The following is a 17,628-nucleotide window of genomic DNA, read 5'->3' as shown; positions in this document are numbered from 1 at the left end:
CAGGGTCCAATGCTTCCTCTTCAGGCATCCCCTTCCCCCCAACCCCCACATATACACACACGATTTTAAAAAATTATTTAAAATGATGAAAATGCCGGGTATATTTTGGCATGATAAAAACACATACACGGCAAGCGAATCACAGGATAGGAGAACTGAGCGTTTTTATCACCTGCTCCACTCCATAACGAGACAGCCACCCCCCCACCTCCAAAATCAGGATGTGTGTGTATACTGCCAGAGTTTACGAGAGAGAGGGGAGAGAGAGAGAGAGCATCTTCTCAGTAAAGGCTCTGGGGCTAGAGGTAAGGCTGACAGGACGTCAGTGAAGGTTTACACTTTACTGCGCTACCCCATTGCCAATCTGTAAGGGTCACTTGCACGCCCTCCCACCTTCCAGCTGACTTGGCTTTCACTAAGCTTTCTGGTGGCCCCAGGTAGTCTCTTCCACTCCCTCCTCGCAGTTCCGTGTCTTCAATCGTCTAGAAGTCTACAATCGAAAGGGGGTTTCAGAGTATGCAAACAATGCACAACCGTCGCCACGATCTAGTTCTAGAACATTTCTAACCCCTACTTCGCCTCTCTGAGCCCCCGCGTTCTCGCCAGTAAGTTGAAACCCCTAATTATCTTTGCTGAGCGATGCCTTACAACTAGACGATTTCGGGGGCGGGCAAAGGTTAAGGCGTAGTAGCCATGGCCTGGGACCCACAAACGCCCGCCTAGAGGCTCTGCGCCTTTTCTCATCGCAGGATCGGTCCTCCGCAAGGCGCCCTGGCAGAGGCGGGGCAGCCGCGGCTCGGGGCTCGATTGTTGATGCCTGAGCACCACTCGCGCCTGCGCGGTCGCGGACGCCGGGCTCGGAGTGTACCCGCGGGCGGCTGCGGCTGCGGCTGCGCGACCCCCTTGACGGCTGCCGCGCCTGCGCGACTTGGGACGGCCGCGCCATGGCGGACGAAGAGCTCGAGGCGCTGAGGAAGCAGAGGCTGGCCGAGCTGCAGGCCAAGCACGGGGTGAGCGAGCGGGCGGGCGGAGCCTCGCGGACCCCGCGGCTCCGTGTGTGTGCGGGGGAGGGCGGTCCCCGGAGGCTGCCGCGGCCTCTCCGCTTTCCCGGGGCTCCCGCCCGGGGCGTGTACGCGCCCTCGGGTCGCCCCGGCATCTCGGTCTTCGCCGCCGTCGAGCCCCAAGCCGGCCCCGCTGGGATGAGGGTCCTCTGGGCTCGGGGTGCCGAGGACGCCGCCCCGAAGGCGTGTCCCGGGGCGGGAGGCAAACCGTGGAGGACTCTCGAGGGTGATGCTCGGTCCCCGAGATGCTGTCCAGGAGGGAGTGGCGGGTGGGGAGCGAGTCCCGGGTGGCCTCGATGGCAACACCCCGTGAACCAGCGTCCTTCGTGCCAAGCCAGGCTCCCTTTTCCAGACCGTCTTCTCGCTGGTAAAAAAATAGGGCTTCATGACAACGGGCCTCTCCAGGACTGTGTGCGTTCCCAAGCATTCCATTAGATTGTGACTTTAGAAGCTCGTCCTCGCTTAGTAAATGTGGGGCTGGGGGGTTAGCCTGGGCCACAGTGCTTTCCTAGCATGCTGGACACGCTAGCCTCCCCCCCCCCCCGCACACACACAGTTTCACCATCAGCCTCTCCTTATTTAATAAAACAAAAACACTGCAAATGGAAATTGACTCGTTGATTTTTTCAGGCCTAGTTTCCACCTCAGGAGCCTGTCAGAGCAGAAAGAAAATAAGTCCTTGTTTTGTTTTTATTTGTTATTTTACTTTATTTTGAATAGGGTCTCTGTTTATACCCCCAGGGCTGGCTGGTAACGGGAGATCCCCCGTCCCCCTGAGTGTTAACTATGGTTACAGATGCGACTCACCCCACCTCACCCCTTTCCTCCACCCCGCAGTAACTTCTGTTTTCTCTCTCTTGAAGTTCCACTCGATTAAAAGGTAAAATTATTTTTTTCAGGATCCTGGTGATGCATCCCAACAGGAAGCAAAGCAAAGGTATGGGCTACAGTTGGGACTTTCTGGAAGGCTGGTTTCGTAGATTGAGTTTGGTTTGTTTTTTTTCTCTCTCTCTCTCTCTTTTATTTAGTAGTTGTAATTGATGTGTGATGCTTAGTGAATATTCTAATGTAGTGAATTTCTAATAAGTCCACATCAGAGTAATTTCCTTTTTAGTTTGAGTCAGTAAGTGCTGATGGAGTTCCCTTAACACCTGTTTTGAAGTTCGGCCTAATGCCTTTCTACTAAGGATAATAATAGAATTGTGTCCTAGGACTTTCTAGACCCAGGACCTCACAGTGTTCCTGGCTGGTCTAACCCTGCACATGGCAGGGCATTTTATGCAAAAACATACAGACATTTGATGAGTGAATACATCACACTCTACTTTTGCCTTTGCCAGTTCTTCGGTACATTTCAGATCTGAGCACTCAGTCCAGTGGTCCCTTGTCCCCCACCCCCTCTAGCAGCCTGCAAGGGTAAACCTGTAAGTCCACATCCTCAGAGAAGCTTGTTTTATTTTCTGTCTCCACTCAGGGACCCTCCTCTAGGGTCTCCTTTTCATTCTTTGAGTACCTAAAGCCAGTGGTGGTTCATGCCTCTAATTATAACTGTGTGGGAGCCTGAGACAGGAGGATCTCAAGTTCCAGGCCTGCCTGGCAGCTTAACGAGACCCTGTGTCAAAATGAAAATTTTTAAAAGAGGGGCTAGGGATATAATATGGCAGTAGAGCGTTTTCTAATATATGCGAGCCTGGGTTCAAGTTCTCCAATGGCAAAAACAGACTGGTCCATCTTACAACCCATAGTGGCTTAGACTCAGAAACGCTGAGAAAGTGGCTTAAGGAAATACACTTTTTAAGTCTGGTTCTATGAGCCTTTGATAGTGGGCATAACCAGCCCCAACTGTCCCTTAATTCTGCAGGACCATGTGCTTTGTCTGATAGGTTTCTTGGATGACTGCCTTAGAGAAATGGTTTAAGTCTCCTACTTAAAGCAGAGTTTGATGCACAGTAAACTCAGGAGTCTGAGGAAGGAAGGAAGGAAGGAAGGGTGGGTTTGAGACCAGCCTTGGCTACATAGTGAATTCTGAGCCAGCCTGAGCTCCATACCTAAACCCTTTCTCCAAAAAGGTTTGGAAGCAGTGTGCCATGGTCCTTTCTTGAGTATTCAGGAAGAAGCAAGAATAACTGCAGAGTTAGAATTTCATAGGATCTGGTTCTGCCTGGGCCCCAGTTTTTCTTTTTCAGAGTCTCCATCAGTCTGTGTGTCCTCCCTAAAGAAAGTACACTCAGTCCTTAAATTGCAGCCTCCTGTGTCACACTAGGTACTTGATGTTGGTAATGATTGCTGAACTAGAATACCAGTTCATGAAATAGTGTCCTGCCATTCTGGTAGCTTCCACCCATAGAACTGGCTCTTAGAAGGCGAAGGCACCTAGCATCGTCCAGTCTGAACTACAGGTGTCTCAGAGTGGCTTGCTGGTGGCTCAGCAGGTAGGGGAACTTGCCACCAAGCCTGATGATCTGAGTTCAATCTTCAGGCCCCACATGGTGAAAGGAGCAAACTGATTCCCAAAAAAAGTTCTCTGACATCCATATGTGCGCTGTGGTGTGCCTCTCCCCATAATAAATAAATAAATGTAAATATATTTTTAAAGAGGCATTGAATAAACGACTTCGTACACTCAGATGACAGCTTAGTTCTAATCTTATGTGACCTGTGTTTTGTTGTAGGGAAGCAGAAATGAGAAACAGTATCTTAGCACAAGTTCTGGATCAGTCAGCCCGGGCCAGGTGTAAGCATCTTTAATTTCCTTTATTCCCATAAAATTGGCTTGAGGTAATTGGATTTGTAGATACATATATGGAGTTATTGTTCTAATCAGAACAAATGTTTGTTTAAAGTACTTGAAATACATTGTAAGAAGTATTAAGTGTATAAACCTTGAGAGAGATTATTTATAATGGAAGTATTTCCTTCCTTATAAAGATTCCATTGAGGACATTTTTCAGTAAAGTGTGTTGCTAGGAGTGTTCATGGCGATGAAGAGCTAGGGATTGATTGTATTCTCTGTTTTAGTTTTTGTCCAGAGTTTTCATAGTAAAATGTAAAGCAGAAAGGATGAGCCAGAGTGAAGCAGCATCTTTTCTGTTGGAAACATGAGTCCAGCCTTGGTGAGGAGAGACAGCTGTAGATGAATTGCACCATCATTTCACAGGCAGCTGTACGCTAACAGAAGCAGGAAAGCATGGAGTCAGAATCTGAGAACTGAAGTTTAAGCTTGGCTTTCCTGCCAGTGAGTGAACGACACGAGATTGACAAGGCTGAACTCTGATGTTGTTCAGAAGAGGCATAACTGTACTGTCTGCCTTTATCTGCCTTTTGCCTGTCGACAGACAAGCTTGTGAAATCCTTGGGAAGTGTCAGTGAATAGTTTTAAGGTATAATTAGTGTATTTAGTCTTTGCTTTTTTTGCATATATATATATATGTTTGTGTTTTCTTCTTTATAGTAAGTAACTTAGCACTTGTAAAGCCTGAAAAAACTAAAGCAGTAGAGAACTACCTTATACAGATGGCACGATATGGACAGCTAAGTGGGAAGGTGAGTCCAGACTGCCTGAAGGAGCATGGTGGTACTACAGTGTGAAACCGGGGCTTTGGGGCTCGCGTGTGGCTCAGCAGTGACAGTGCTGGTCCCTTACAGAAGATGGTGCTCAGCACCCACATGAGGCGCCACACAGCTGCCTGCAGCTCCAGCTCCAGATGATCCAGTGCCCACTTCTCATCTCCACACATGGATGTAGCACACGCATGCGCACACACACACACACTCACACTCGAGTATGCACACATGTGCAAACCACTCGTGCACATGAATTCTTACAACTTAAAAAAAATCAGCTGCACTGAGTAATTTCCATATTTGACTAGAGAATTCTTGTTGAATCCAAAAAAGTTTTAAAGGAGAGAATAATCACCCCCACTGTAAATCTTGAGTAATGATTACATATCCCAAATGCTCAGTTTTCTCCTTTCTTGCCATTGTCTCTGTGTGGAATATTGTTTGTGTCAGTATGCCCCAGTGACTATTAGAGTCACCTGGCTTAAATTATTCTTTCACTGGGTATAGGTTTTGTCAGTATCAATTAAAATACCACCAGTATTTGCAGAAGCTGGGCTTATTTGGCACCTGTGAGGGGAGGTTGACGTCCTTGGCACGTGCATGTGAGCATGTGCGTGTCTGTCTGGCTGTCATCATGAGCATTGTGTTTAGGAAGTCCACTCATGAAGCTTCAGCAGCCACACAAGCCCTGCCTGCACTGAAAGCTGGAGAGAACTAGGTCTTTTTTGAGGGTGTTGTCTCTGGGGTGGTGTGGGCAGAGTTGGCATATCTGTGCCTTTGTGACCTTTCACACAGTGCTTGTCATTGCCTCCCTTGTAGTGACAGTCCCTCTGTCCCTCCTGATCTATGTCTTGGAAAGACCTACCAGTGATTGATGTCTGCTTATAGATGTTTGCTTGGAAACTTCTTTCTGTTTACAGGTGTCAGAACAAGGCTTAATAGAAATACTTGAGAAAGTCAGCCAGCAGACAGAAAAGAAGACAACGGTTAAAGTAAGTGCTGGATGCATGACAGAAAGGAAGGCTGTGCTGTTTTTGGTGTGCGCCTGAGCTACCACAGTGCCTCTGAGCGTTTAGACACTTTGATTCTGTAATGTGGTTGGGAAGAGGTCTGGCTATGTGGAGCAAGTAATTCTTTTTTATGAAAGAGTAATTTTTAAGATTCTCTCTTCACTTACTGTTTCAAAGACACGCACAAGCCTCACGTGAGTCATTAAAAATGTTTTTCTCTGAAAATCGGAGGCTTTTTAAAGTGTCTGACATCCCTTTCATTTCCCCTAGTTCAACAGAAGAAAAGTGATGGACTCTGATGAAGATGATTACTAACAGGAAGTGCTTAGACTTCTGGAGCAGTGTCTAGGCCAGTTACAGCCTTTTGAATGTTTACTTTATTGTCTAGATGCCTTTTGAAAAAATAAACTTGTACTCAAACTATAGCAGTTTGGGTGTTTCAGAGTCACAAGCAACTCACAAGAAGGTCTGCATTTTGAATGATTTTTTCCCTTCCTACCAAAAGCTTTTAAATGGTGGCAGTGCAAGATTATGCTTTGCAGCTGGGACATTAACGTGAGATGGAGAAATAGCAGCTATGCCAGCAGACAGAGACATCAAGGGAACAAAACCCCTGGGCAAGCAAATGAGCTTTAAGCTCTGAGCACATCCAGCATTCTTAAGACAGGGTTGTTTCCTCTTCCTGCAGGTAGCATTCAGATTCCCAGCTTTTGATCTCATTTACTTTTTAGAGGCCTCAGGTTTACATTATCCAACAAATGCCACTTGGATCCAAAACAACTAGAGCGATACTTCCGCAAACTAACTACTTCCCCGTGGTAACTGTTGAACAGTGACATGTTTACAAGTAGACCAGAGCAATGACTAGGTGTCTGCGAGCACAGAGGGCACAAGTTCTCCCAGCATTCATGTTGGGCAGCTCACAACCTCCTGTACCTTCAGCACCAGGGGATTGGATACCCTCTGGCCTCAGAAACCTACCCATGAACCTCCTTATAAGCACACACACATACATAATAAAAGTAAATCCTAAAAAAAAAAAAAAATGCAAAGAAAAGAATTGTCAGTCCTTGTTCAGGATTGCGCTGTCATAGTCAAAACCTGTATGATTTTGTGGGTGGTTTTGGTTCACAGGGTTTTTACTGTGTGTGTGTGTGTGTGTGTGTGTGTGTGTATGTGTGGGGGTGGTGGGGAGGAGGTGTTGTTACTGTTTTTAAGGAGGTTTCATTATATCCAAACCTGGTCCCACCTTTCTGTTTAGCCAAGGATAACCTGAGATTCATGATCCTCCACATCTCTAGTGCTGAGATTACATATGTATACCACCATACATACATGTACCATCATACCTGGTCTGTGTGGTGCTGGGATTTGAACACAGAACTTCACGAGTGCTAAGTAAACAATGCTGAGGCACATCTTCTGCCCTGCTTAAGACTTTTCAAAACTTACCAGTTATACTTAGAATTTGCTTTATGATGCATTTATAAGAAATGGCATGTCTCTGTAAGTTTTGTTACACGTTTCCTTACAGTTATCAGTCCTCATGCCAAAGACTGGCTGAGGTGTGCTGAAGGACACTTGGGAATGGAAGGCTGTCTGTTTATGCAAGAACAGTCTTGAAGACAGCTCAGACGCTACATGCAAACATTTAGCCTTCAGGCATGGAGCTGGCAGTGCTTGGAATCACAACACAAAAGATGTAAGCATTGCAAATTCTTAATGGCCATGTCAACTTAAAAAAAAAACAAAACACACTTGTAAACTGCCCCACCTCTCACTGCAGTGGTTGGCCTGAGGAGTCTGCACTGGCAAACTGCAACACAGTGTGTGTCTGCCTCTGGAGATTGTGTGCACTGGTAAACCTTGAGGTCATGGAGCCAGAGCAGCAGACACCAATAAAGTGTTTTTGTTAAAAAGGAAAAAAAGGAAGGGCCCGAGAGGTCTCTTAGCTGTTAATGAGCACTGGCCACTCTGTGGAGGATCTGGATGGTATTCCTAGAACCCACACAACCACCCGTAACTCCATTCAAGGGAATCTGATGCCCTCTTCTGGCCTATAGGCATGTGTCATGCAGATGGAAAAGCAGGCAAACACCCATTCTCAAGTGGGAAGGGGAGGAAAAGTCAACAAACCAGTTGATCATCTGCACTGGCTCATTCTGTGTCAGGAGGCTGCCTTCATTTCCTGTTTTGAGTGTGTTTGTGCAGCCCCTCAGGAAGCTGAGGGGTAGGAACCAAAGTCCAAGGCCAGCCTAGGCAACTTAAGTACCACCAGAAAAAATGTCTTTGTGGGCACTCTTGAGAATTGTGTATGGCGTTGACCCATCAACACCCAAGGTGGGTGATGGTCTGCTCTAAGTGATCTAGGCGTGTGGCCCAGTCAGCCTTAAATACAAAGGACACTGGATCGTTCCAGTGAGGACCGTTTTCCATACAGTACTGTTGTACAGGACTTTCCCGTGAGCCAGACTACCACCATCATCCTCACATCAGCTGTGTCCACTTACAAAAGATCACTGCTGCTGAGTTTGTTGAATGTCACCGGTCCTTTATGGGAAGCAGGGGGACAGTCATGGGACCTTCAGCTGAATAAGCTCCAGCCAGCTGTGCACAATTCTGCTGTAACTGCACGTGCTCAGGGAGGGCCTAGAGAGTCAGGGAAAGGCTAGGGAACGGGTCTCCATCGACACAGGCAGGAGCCCTCATCCGTACTGGACACTGACTTCCCACCCATTGCTCTGTAAAGAGGCCCAACAAACTCAGTGCTTCACAAACTCAGTGCTGCCCTCAGAGTGACCTCCAGTTCAGTCATACTCTGGTTTGTCACTGGGACCTTAGGAAGAGGGACTAGGCAAATCCCTTCTCCCCTGGGGAGGAATTCTCACATGTTTCTGGAAGGGTGGCTGAGAAACTTCACAGTATAAAAGTAAAAAGTGGCCTGACACATTCAAGAGTCATAAAGTTTACTGTTTTCTTTTCCATCATTTGGCACATATCCAAGGCACATTAGAAAATTAGAAATCATAAATTACTTTTGTAGAAAAATAATCAGCCCCACCCTTCTATACATTCGCAAGTATTTCCAAGAATGTGCACAAAACCATTCCCCTTTACAGAGTCCTTTGAAAATGGACTCAGAGCAAACCCACATTTGCAGCTTTAGGATCAGGAACATAAAAAAATAATAGAATCTATAGAGAGTTATAAAAAGGAATCAATGGCAACAAATTCCAAATTAAACTCTGACCCGGTTTGTGCTCTAAGTTTTGAATCTGAATCGAAAGACTTAAGATGTGCCAAAGCCGCTCTCTGGTAAACCATCCGTCAAGTGTGCTGTGTCGGGGAGGCTCTCAAGCAGAGGGTGAGCAGAAGCCGCTGGGGGTGCACGCACAGTGACCCAAGCGTCTGTCGTTGGAAAAGCGATGGCCAGCTTTTCCCGTACATACGGTGTAGAACAAGGCAGAATGGTAGGTCCTTTTCACTGGGACGGATATCAAAATGGCATTCAGGCAGTTTCCAGTGCAAGTGCTTCCAGGTTCTGTTTCTTGATCCTGACAGGGAGCTTCTCTGCCTGGCAACCACAGTTCCTCAGGACTGACACTGCTTCTCTGACTTCTCCTGGACCTACTTGCCACACCACAGACATTCAGTGCCTTCCAGCCAACGGAGGGCAGAACTGATGGCGAAGCCTCTGCCCAAGACCAGGAAACCCAAGTACTAAGATGAAGGGGCTTGTTGGTTCCCTCCCACTCCTTTTCATGCTTGTTAGCTTTGAAGAGGAGAGAGCGTCGTAAATCCAGGGACCATCTCAAGCTGGTTATTCAAAAGTATACTCAGTTCTACACAGTATTCATGCTCACCATCTTACCACAGGCTCATGTCTCAGGAGCGCATTTACCAGTCCCTTCCTGCTAAGACTGAGAAACACTAGCCTCTTGGGTGGTCAGCTGGCCAGTCACCTCTGGGACCGGGGGGATGGCCACGTCGTTGTCTGTGTGCCTGCGGACCATCCGCCTGTGTCCAGGGGCAGCCTGCCTCTCTGGGGGCCCCTGGTTGCCCTCTGGGATCTGAGATCTGCTCTGCTCCGACAGGTCATTCCGCTTTCCCATGACTCTGCTTCTCTGGCTAAGGAAAAGAGAGAACTCAGTTCACACCTGTCCCATTCCAGACCACCGTACGGCAGCAGCTTCCCTACAGGGTATCCGCGCACCCTAACCCCACAGGCATGGCAACAACTGGAATGTGGTGACGGTGCTTGCGGGGCCCCGTGTGACGTGCAGGAAGTGCTCTGTGTGTCTCTAATCCCCATGACCATAGGTGCTGTGGCTGCCCCTGCCCTTCCAGCAAAGAAACTGCACAGGAAGGGCATTCGATTGTCACACAGCAAGCGAAGAGGGCACCTGACTGGCCCTCTCAGCAAGATGTCAACGCTGACACGTGGCCTGCCCTGGAGGACGGATGTATGAAAACTAAAATATGAAATCAAACTTGGTCATGCAAGCTGGCATGGCAGCTCATACCTGTAACCCCAGTCCTTGGGAAACTGAGGCATGAAGGTTACCCTGAGTTTGAGGTCAGCTGACATTACAGGATGAAACTTTCAAAAGGGGGGTGGGGTGGGGATTGCTGTATTTGTCGCACTAATTATTGCAGAAATTCTCTTAAATGATCATTTGTGAGTTTTTCCCAGCAAACCCGTGGCATGCACACTGTCCCTTCTCTCTCTTCAGCAACTGGGAGAGGCACATGTTGGAGCTTCACTTTACAGTGGAATAGATCACCTCAGGCCTTTACTAACTGGTTCAGAAGGAAGTTGGGTACATAAAGAACTTTATGTATGTGTGGGGGGGGATCATAACATGATATCTACATACACTGTCCTTACTTCAAATATTGTAAAGCAGTAAAACTGGGCTACTCTGCTTTCTGTAAACACCGAATTGCAGCTTTCCATGTACACCATGACTTTCCACCTCTCCCGGACTCTCTCAGCGCAGAACTGCAATTTTACATTTCTTTTTGGAAACAGGGTCTCACTGTGTAGCTCTGGCTAGCCTTGAACTCAGTGATCCTCCGACCTCTGTCTCCTGGGTGCCAGGATTAAAGGCATGTGCCACCATGCTTGTCCAGAGCTGTAATTTTAAATTTATTCAGAACTCCACACTCTTGTCTGCCCCACTGTAGAGCTGAGGTTTTAACTTTTTGCTAAGTCAGTGAAGGAGATAGTAAGATGAAGATGACTTGAGAGGAGAAACAGCCAAACCGTAAGCCTCTACCGTGTAAGCACTCACCTCCTGCAGAGACCCTGCGGTAAGATCAGGCACACTTCTATCCCTTCCCAGAGTCTCCCTTGAAGTCCTTTCCCTGAAATGCAGAATAAACCAAGTGTTAATTCAAAACAAAGTATCTGGCTCTTGTGGGCCAGCTGCCCACAAGATGGCAGCATTGCACGAGCAGTTAAAGCTGCACAGATCCCAGCATCCCGCAGGGAGCAAACCCCAGGGTCAAACCTGTAGATACTCACTGGAACCGGCCCCCTGGGTTAACGAGGCAGAACTGTCTCCTAAAAGGTTCGTCTGGTAGGTTGTACATTTTGGGGTTCCCTGGGAATGAAATGGTAAAACACCCGAAAACTTCATAAATAAAGGTGACTTTAAAACTGCAGCACAAATTCTCTGACTTCCCAGCTCATCAACACTTAGAAAGCTGAGTGCTTCATGTGCTTTAAAAACCTGGTAAACAGCTGTTCCTCACCAGGCAAGCCCTGGTGAGACAAAGCAGACTATACAAAGGCTCCTCATCTGCGGCCGGTAATGGCAAGGCCGCCCTGGGATTCTCTAGGAACATCAGCAGGTTTCTCTCTACGTGGTTGCCACTGCATTCAAACTGAGTTCTGAAGAGCTCAGAAAGCAGAACCCCTTTTAAAAATAAAGTTCTCATTCTGGACAGGTGGGCAGGTATGTAATCACCGTCGCCCTGGGTGCACCTGCCAAGGAAAACCACGAAGGGCCGGAGAGACGGCTCAGTGGTTGGCACTGGCCTAGCATATACACGGAAAAGCCTTAGACCCTCAGGTCTAAGTGGCTCGGGCCTGGGGAAAGCTAGCATCTGCCCCGGACAATCTGAAGTGTACAAAAACACCTGGCGTTAGGACATAGACTAGAGAATCCAGACTGTTCTCACCAGCTGACGGGAGAGCTGACACTAAGCTGACCCCAAGAGTATCAGTCTTACTTCTGCAGGAAACATCGTGACAGTCAACTAGAAGACTAGCTCAAACACACTCCTCAGCTGACATCGTGACCTCACATGGTTTCTGTGGTCCCTGGCTCCCTCCCTGCATGACAACAATTACATTTGGGCTGGGGGCAGGGCTCAGCAGCGGAGTACGTGTTTGGCATGTGTGAGGATGTAGGTTCATGCCCAACACCCCCAAAACAACAAAACCAAAAGAATACCGAAGGGCTAGGGAGCTGGCTCGGTTGGTAAAGTGCCTGCCACGGAAGATCGGAGTTCCAGCCCCAGATCCGAAGGAAAGGCCTGGTGGTGGCTCAAGGCCCTGGCCGCAACTCCACGGGACCCCGGGTTGGTTCCCAGCACCCACATTCCTGCAACTGCAGTTCCACGTCATCTGATACCCTCTTCCAGCCTCCAAGGGCACCAAACACATCCATGGTGCCCAGACATACATCCAGGCCATGTGTGGGTTTGTGTGCTCGAAATTGTAGCCCTGGGGAAGCAGAGACAGGCAGAGCCATCTCCTCAGCAGCCAGCCGCCTACTCTAGAAGCTCCAGCCCCGTGGGAAGCCCTCTGACTACAAGCTGGGCAGCTCCTGAGCAATGACAGCCAAGGCTGACCTCTCAAACACACACACATGCGTTCACACACGCGCGCACACACACACACACACAAGGAACCCACTAACCAGCCAAATGGACGGATGACTTACATTTTTTCCTGATCGTAACAGTCACATAATCCTTGTCGTCGGTCTCCTCGACATGGTTCGAGGATGCAACACAACGTGGCACTACCTGCAGCAACTCCATTATTTTTGAATCCTACAGTTTAAAACGGGGGACACCACTAAGTTGTTGGAACGTGTCTCAGCAGATTATCACTTGGGGTTCCATCTAAATATCAATATTGGTGTGACCGAAACCCCTCCCTGAAACAGCTCTGAAACAAAACAACCGTCAGGACACACGTCAAGGCCCCACCACGGGCCGGCTGTCCCAGCACCTGAGGCTGGAGAATAGCTTGAGCTCAGGAGCTCAAGCCTCTACAACAGGGAAACTGTTTCAGAAAAGATCCTGATCTTCATTCAGACGCTCTGGCTTTCACTAGGAACCCCAGCCGGCACAGTCAACTACTGCACATGGGGGTGAGTACCGTGAGGGGCTGTTACTAGCTGGCTGTCGAGAGGCTATTCAGGAGCCACTGTCCAAGACACAACAGAACAGAGCTGGTGTCATCCATCTTTGAGAGAGTAGCAGAGGGAAGGCTACGCATTACCTGTTGGGTATCGTCAACCCTCATAGACACCTCAACTCATTCAAGGGACACCTAAAAATTCACCATCACCTTAGTGAATAAAGAGGTGCTAAAGATGTCACCTAGGACACTGGACATGATAGGCAGTGGTTCTACAATGAACCACCTCCAGCCCCTCACTGAGGAATTCTAGGCAGGTGTTCTACAACTGAGCCACACCCCAGCCCCCCACTGGGGGATTCTAGGCAGGTGCTCTACCCATTTAGCCATGCCTTTACCCTTAAAAATTACACAAACCTATAACTGGATTTACAGTGACTCTAACATCTCTATTGGGTCAATCAACAACCAACTAGCTGTCCATTTGGAGTTTAAAGCCAAGACTCACAATGAAGACAGGAACAGACTTTCTCCATGACTGAATTGCTACACTGGAGAGAGTAGCAAGTTGGGGATGTAAATTCTCTCAGAATCTGAGAGATTTAAATCCATAACTAAAACTCTCCATTATGCTATAGGGCTGGCAAACCCAGACCGATGTCTAACCTGACACTTCCCAGATGTGACAGCATCTGTGTGTGCCAGAAAATGCTAAGCAGAATTTGACAGGTGCTCCACCTTCCCTCGTGCCTCTGAAACTACCCCAAAAAGAATGAGCACCGGCACTTCCAGTGTTGCCAACCAGTGACCCTGGCAAGTATCCAAGCCCTGCCAGTGGCCGTCTGGCGTGTTCATTCGGCTCGGCACAGAGCAATGAAGACCCAGCTGTTGTCCTCTCACATCTGGTTTGAACACAACGGATCCACGATGTGCTTCCAGGAGCACGGGGCTCCCTCAGCCATCAAGCCCTCCGTCACCTGGTCCGCGCAGTCCGCAGCCGTGTACTGCCTCTTGTTCAGGATGTCAACAGATGCTCCATGAAACAGCAGCAGCTCCACCACCAAGACGTGCCTTCCCGTCACGGCCTCGTGCAGGGCTGTGTTGCCTTTGTTGTTGGAAGCATTGATGGAGGCCCCATGCTAGGAAGAGAGACAGGGCAGTCAGGACAGAATCTGCGTGACTGTTCGCTAAAAAATTACTTTAAAAAACCTTATTTACTGGCAAAGGTACATGTGCCAGAGCACACACTGAGAGGTCAGAAGACAATGTTTTGAAAGTTCATCTTTCCTTCTGCCCATTTTTGAGGCAGGGTCTCCCTTGTGTCTGCTGCTCTGCTGCATATGGGAACATCTTGCCAATTCTGCTGTCCCCAGTTCCAATCTTGAGGAAGGAGTGCTGGGATTACAGGCATGAACCATAGGGAATCCACTTTTTTTTTTTTTAAAAAAAAAAAAGGTATAATGTTCTTGTGGAATGTATACAGTTTACCCTTGTTCATTCAAATGCTGATTTCTCCCCTACTACCTGGTTTCAATCTGGACATTGCATTGTGATCACCTGTCTCAAGTCTGTGTAAACATGTCACCGTTTGTTCTCTGTATTTTCAAGAAAACAACCAGTCAATGCTGTGCAGTGGAACATCCTGGTCCACAGAGGAGGAGAAGGAAGACAGTGGGAGATGGTCAGAGAGCAGAGATTGGCAGAAGAGAACTTGGAACCAGGAGGAGAGATGAATGGGACCTAAGATATGACTAAAAGCAAGTATAATGTGGGAAATCTGAATGGAAGGAAACTATACGCCTTGGAGGTTTAGGGTAGAGTAAAACCCCAGCATTGTGCTCTGGGTTAACTAAATACATCCTAGTCTTTGTGTGGTGATTTGGGTATACAGCTGGTTTAGGCATAACCACTGTTTAACTAAAAGATAAATCAATAGTAAATCTTAATAATCAACAACAAAAGTTTATTTTTCTTTATGTGTATTAGTGTTTGCCAGTATGCAAGTATGTCCACTGTGTACATGCCTGTGGCTTTAGAGGCCAGAAAAGGGTCCCCAATACCCTGGAGCACAGATGGCTGTAACAAACTACGGTTGGGTGCTGACAGTTGGGCTTGCACAATCACTTATACCCGCTAGGTCATCTCCTGCTAGGTCTGTAACTTTATCTTCTGAAGACATAGTGTTTCATACCTTCAATCCTAGCATTCAGGAGACAGAATTTCTTTGAGTTTGAAGCCAGCATGTCTGCACGGTGAGTTCAGGGGCAGCCAGAGCTACAGTGAGACCTTGTCTCAAAAAAATAAATTTGATTTTGACACGGTGTCACTATGAAGCCCAGGCTGGTGGCCTCAAACTCAACTTCCTGGGTGTGTGGCTCAACATAAAATTCTCTGAACTTCTTTTTAAAAAAAAATCAAGGTAGTTTTTTGTTTTGTTTTATTTTGTCTTTTCTTCCAATTTTTAATTATGTGTATGTGCAGTTTGTGTGGGTCTTCGTGTGAGTACAGGTGCCTACTGAGGCATCAGATTCCCGGGGCTCTCCTTTCAGGTGGCTGTGAACCACCTGACATGGTGCTGGGGACCAATGTCCGGTTTGTGCAAGGGCTTGTATTCTTAACTGCCATCTCTTCAGCAACATTTTTCTTTTTAGCAATAATTCTCTATCTTAAATAGATTTTTTTTTTCTTAAATAGCGTGGATTAAAAAGCAAAAAAGATTTACAGCTGAGAATATGCGCTGCAGGGCTTGCGAACATGGCACTTTTTCGATTAGTATGTTTTGTTTTGTTTTCTATTTTACGTCAAAAGTTGGTACTTAAAGTCTCGGTTGCGTTTGGCCTGGTGTGGTGGCTCATTGCAAGCCTAGCACTTGAGAGACCGAAGCCAGCCTGGGCAACTTGGTGAGATGAACTGAAAATAATTCGGACGAAATAGCCAGCCCCCTTGTGTGTCGGTAGTCAGTGAGCCCAGACACACCAGAGTCCCACTGTTTGGCAGTTACTGTTGGGTGGCTTCTGTTCTCTCGTGCCGTGCACTGAGTGTTTTGAGATGGAAGTCCCACGGGACAGCACAGGCTGGCCTGGGCCTCTCAACCCTTCTGCTGCAGCCTCCTGCTTGCTAGGGTCACAGGAGTGCGCCCCTAGGCTTTGCTTCTACCCACACATTATTTCCTGTGTGAAGCAGCAGAGGCATGGCCGAGGCTGTGTGTGGTGGGGAGGGGGGTGCGGCTACTTTATTCTCTGATTGACCATCAGCATGTGCTTCCTTTAGCAAGCACAGAGACATTCCCCATGGTGATGTGCCCGGGCCTGGATCTGTACCTCAAGCAGAGCCGTGTCCCCGGCACTGGCCCTTCTGTCACAGAATCACTAGCAGAAATGCAGGCATGCAGTTCACCTCCCCAGAGAAGGGTGACTGACAGGCAGGCAGTCTACAGGCCCAGATGGGGCTTTAGGAGGCCCTGGAGTGGGGGGCTGGCAGGCAGCTCTGTAGCTAAGAGTGTGTGCTGCTCTTGGAGAGGACCTGAGAATAGCTCCTAGCACCCACATCAGACAGCTCACAACAGCCTAACTGCCGGTCAAGGGGACCTGGTGCCCTCTACTGGCCTCTGTGGGCACTACATTACATGGTATGCATACATACATACATACATACAGGCAAAACACGCATACACACAAAATGAAAATAAATCAAAATTTTAAAACTACAAAAACGAAAATTGCTTTTTCGTTAAAAAGGCCTGGTGTGGCGGGGAGGCTCTTACCTGTAGCAACAGTGCAGCGACTTCATGGTGGCCTCTGGAGCAAGCATAAATGAGGGGCGTGTTCCCACCAAGGTCCTTTTTATTCGGTTTTGCATTGGAATCTAGGAGACATTTCACCACCTGACAAGAAAACCGTCAATCTGAATTATAACTTAGAAAGAGAAATATTAGCCAGGCACGGTGGCGAGTGCTGTAATCCCAGCACTTGGTGAGGCCCAGGCAGGTGGATCTCTGTGAGTTGGAGGCAGGCCTGGTCTACAAACTGAGTCCTGGACAGCCAAGGCTACACAGAGAAACCCTGTCTCGAAAACAAATACAAATACAAAACAAAAAACCCAAACAACAAAACAACAACAACAAAGAAGAGAAACCCTGTCTCAAAAGAAATCTTTCTCTGCAGGTGAAATGGGCCCCCTGGAATCAGGAGACAGTAACAGGACGGAGTGGGCACTAGGGCTTCCATCTTTGTGGCTACCTACAGAGTTGCAGCCACTGCTCCCAGTGCATGGTGGAGAGCCGTCATGGTGGAGGCCTGAGAGGGATGCAGACTTCCCAAGGCAAAGGAACCATCAACACACTGACAACTTCCCAAAGAAAGCAGCCTTTAGGAAGCTAATGGGTTCAAAACCAGGTGTGATGGCACACATCTGTAATCCCTGTCCTCAGGAGGCTGAGGCAGGAGGATGGGAAGTTTGAGACCAGGCCGAGTTACACAGTAAGACCTTACTTCAAAACAAAACAAAAAGTAATTGCCACTTTCTGTCTTGGGCCACTGTACAGGGTTTTGGACATTCCTTATAGAACACTGCGCTATTTGCATAGACCTAAAGGCCAGAACCTCGGCAGAGGACG

The 17,628-nt window shown here is 48.0% G+C and overlaps 2 protein-coding genes across 4 annotated transcripts in view; one reads left to right on the top strand and one right to left on the bottom strand.

Annotated features, from left to right (window-relative positions):
• The first annotated feature begins 847 nt into the window (after positions 1 to 847).
• Positions 848 to 9,269, top strand: Pdcd5 (programmed cell death 5). 2 transcript variants are annotated; one of them, XM_055594720.1, is made up of 6 exons: positions 848 to 1,010; positions 1,961 to 1,998; positions 3,734 to 3,795; positions 4,513 to 4,604; positions 5,546 to 5,617; positions 9,197 to 9,269. In XM_055594720.1, exons 1-6 carry the CDS (start codon positions 945 to 947, stop codon positions 9,248 to 9,250), a joined length of 384 nt encoding a protein of 127 aa, XP_055450695.1. In that variant the 5' UTR covers positions 848 to 944; the 3' UTR covers positions 9,251 to 9,269. The 2 variants fall into 2 exon arrangements, with proteins under 2 accessions (XP_055450695.1, XP_055450696.1); XM_055594721.1 differs by lacking the exon at positions 9,197 to 9,269 and adding an exon at positions 5,906 to 6,060.
• A 384-nt stretch (positions 9,270 to 9,653) lies between these two features.
• Positions 9,654 to 17,628, bottom strand: part of Ankrd27 (ankyrin repeat domain 27) — a 45,430-nt gene continuing 37,455 nt past the window's right edge. The window contains exons 24-29 of one of the 2 annotated variants that reach the window (XM_055594719.1): positions 16,777 to 16,896; positions 13,991 to 14,152; positions 12,589 to 12,700; positions 11,163 to 11,241; positions 10,930 to 11,002; positions 9,654 to 9,763 (exon numbers count right to left, since the gene is read on the bottom strand). In XM_055594719.1, the coding sequence (XP_055450694.1) occupies positions 9,731 to 9,763; positions 10,930 to 11,002; positions 11,163 to 11,241; positions 12,589 to 12,700; positions 13,991 to 14,152; positions 16,777 to 16,896 (579 nt within the window). In that variant the 3' untranslated portion in view covers positions 9,654 to 9,730. Of the gene's footprint in view, positions 9,764 to 10,432; positions 11,003 to 11,162; positions 11,242 to 12,588; positions 12,701 to 13,990; positions 14,153 to 16,776; positions 16,897 to 17,628 lie in introns of those variants that run through there. The other variant, XM_055594718.1, reaches the window with a different exon arrangement.

Source organism: Psammomys obesus, unplaced genomic scaffold (assembly GCF_907164565.1).
Source record: "Psammomys obesus unplaced genomic scaffold, mPsaObe1.curated_primary_1811, whole genome shotgun sequence".
Taxonomy (NCBI): Eukaryota; Metazoa; Chordata; class Mammalia; order Rodentia; family Muridae; genus Psammomys; species Psammomys obesus.
Note: the sequence above shows the minus strand (reverse complement) of the source record. Positions and strands in the feature narration are given on the sequence as shown.

Excerpts from the sequence above, each read along its gene's own strand:
- Pdcd5 (XM_055594720.1), top strand. The coding sequence starts at position 945 with ATGGCGGACGAAGAGCTCGAGGCGCTGAGGAAGCAGAGGCTGGCCGAG. Across the intron at positions 1,011-1,960 it reads AGCTGCAGGCCAAGCACGGG|GATCCTGGTGATGCATCCCA; the intron begins GTGAGCGAGCGG and ends TATTTTTTTCAG. Across the intron at positions 1,999-3,733 it reads CAACAGGAAGCAAAGCAAAG|GGAAGCAGAAATGAGAAACA; the intron begins GTATGGGCTACA and ends GTTTTGTTGTAG.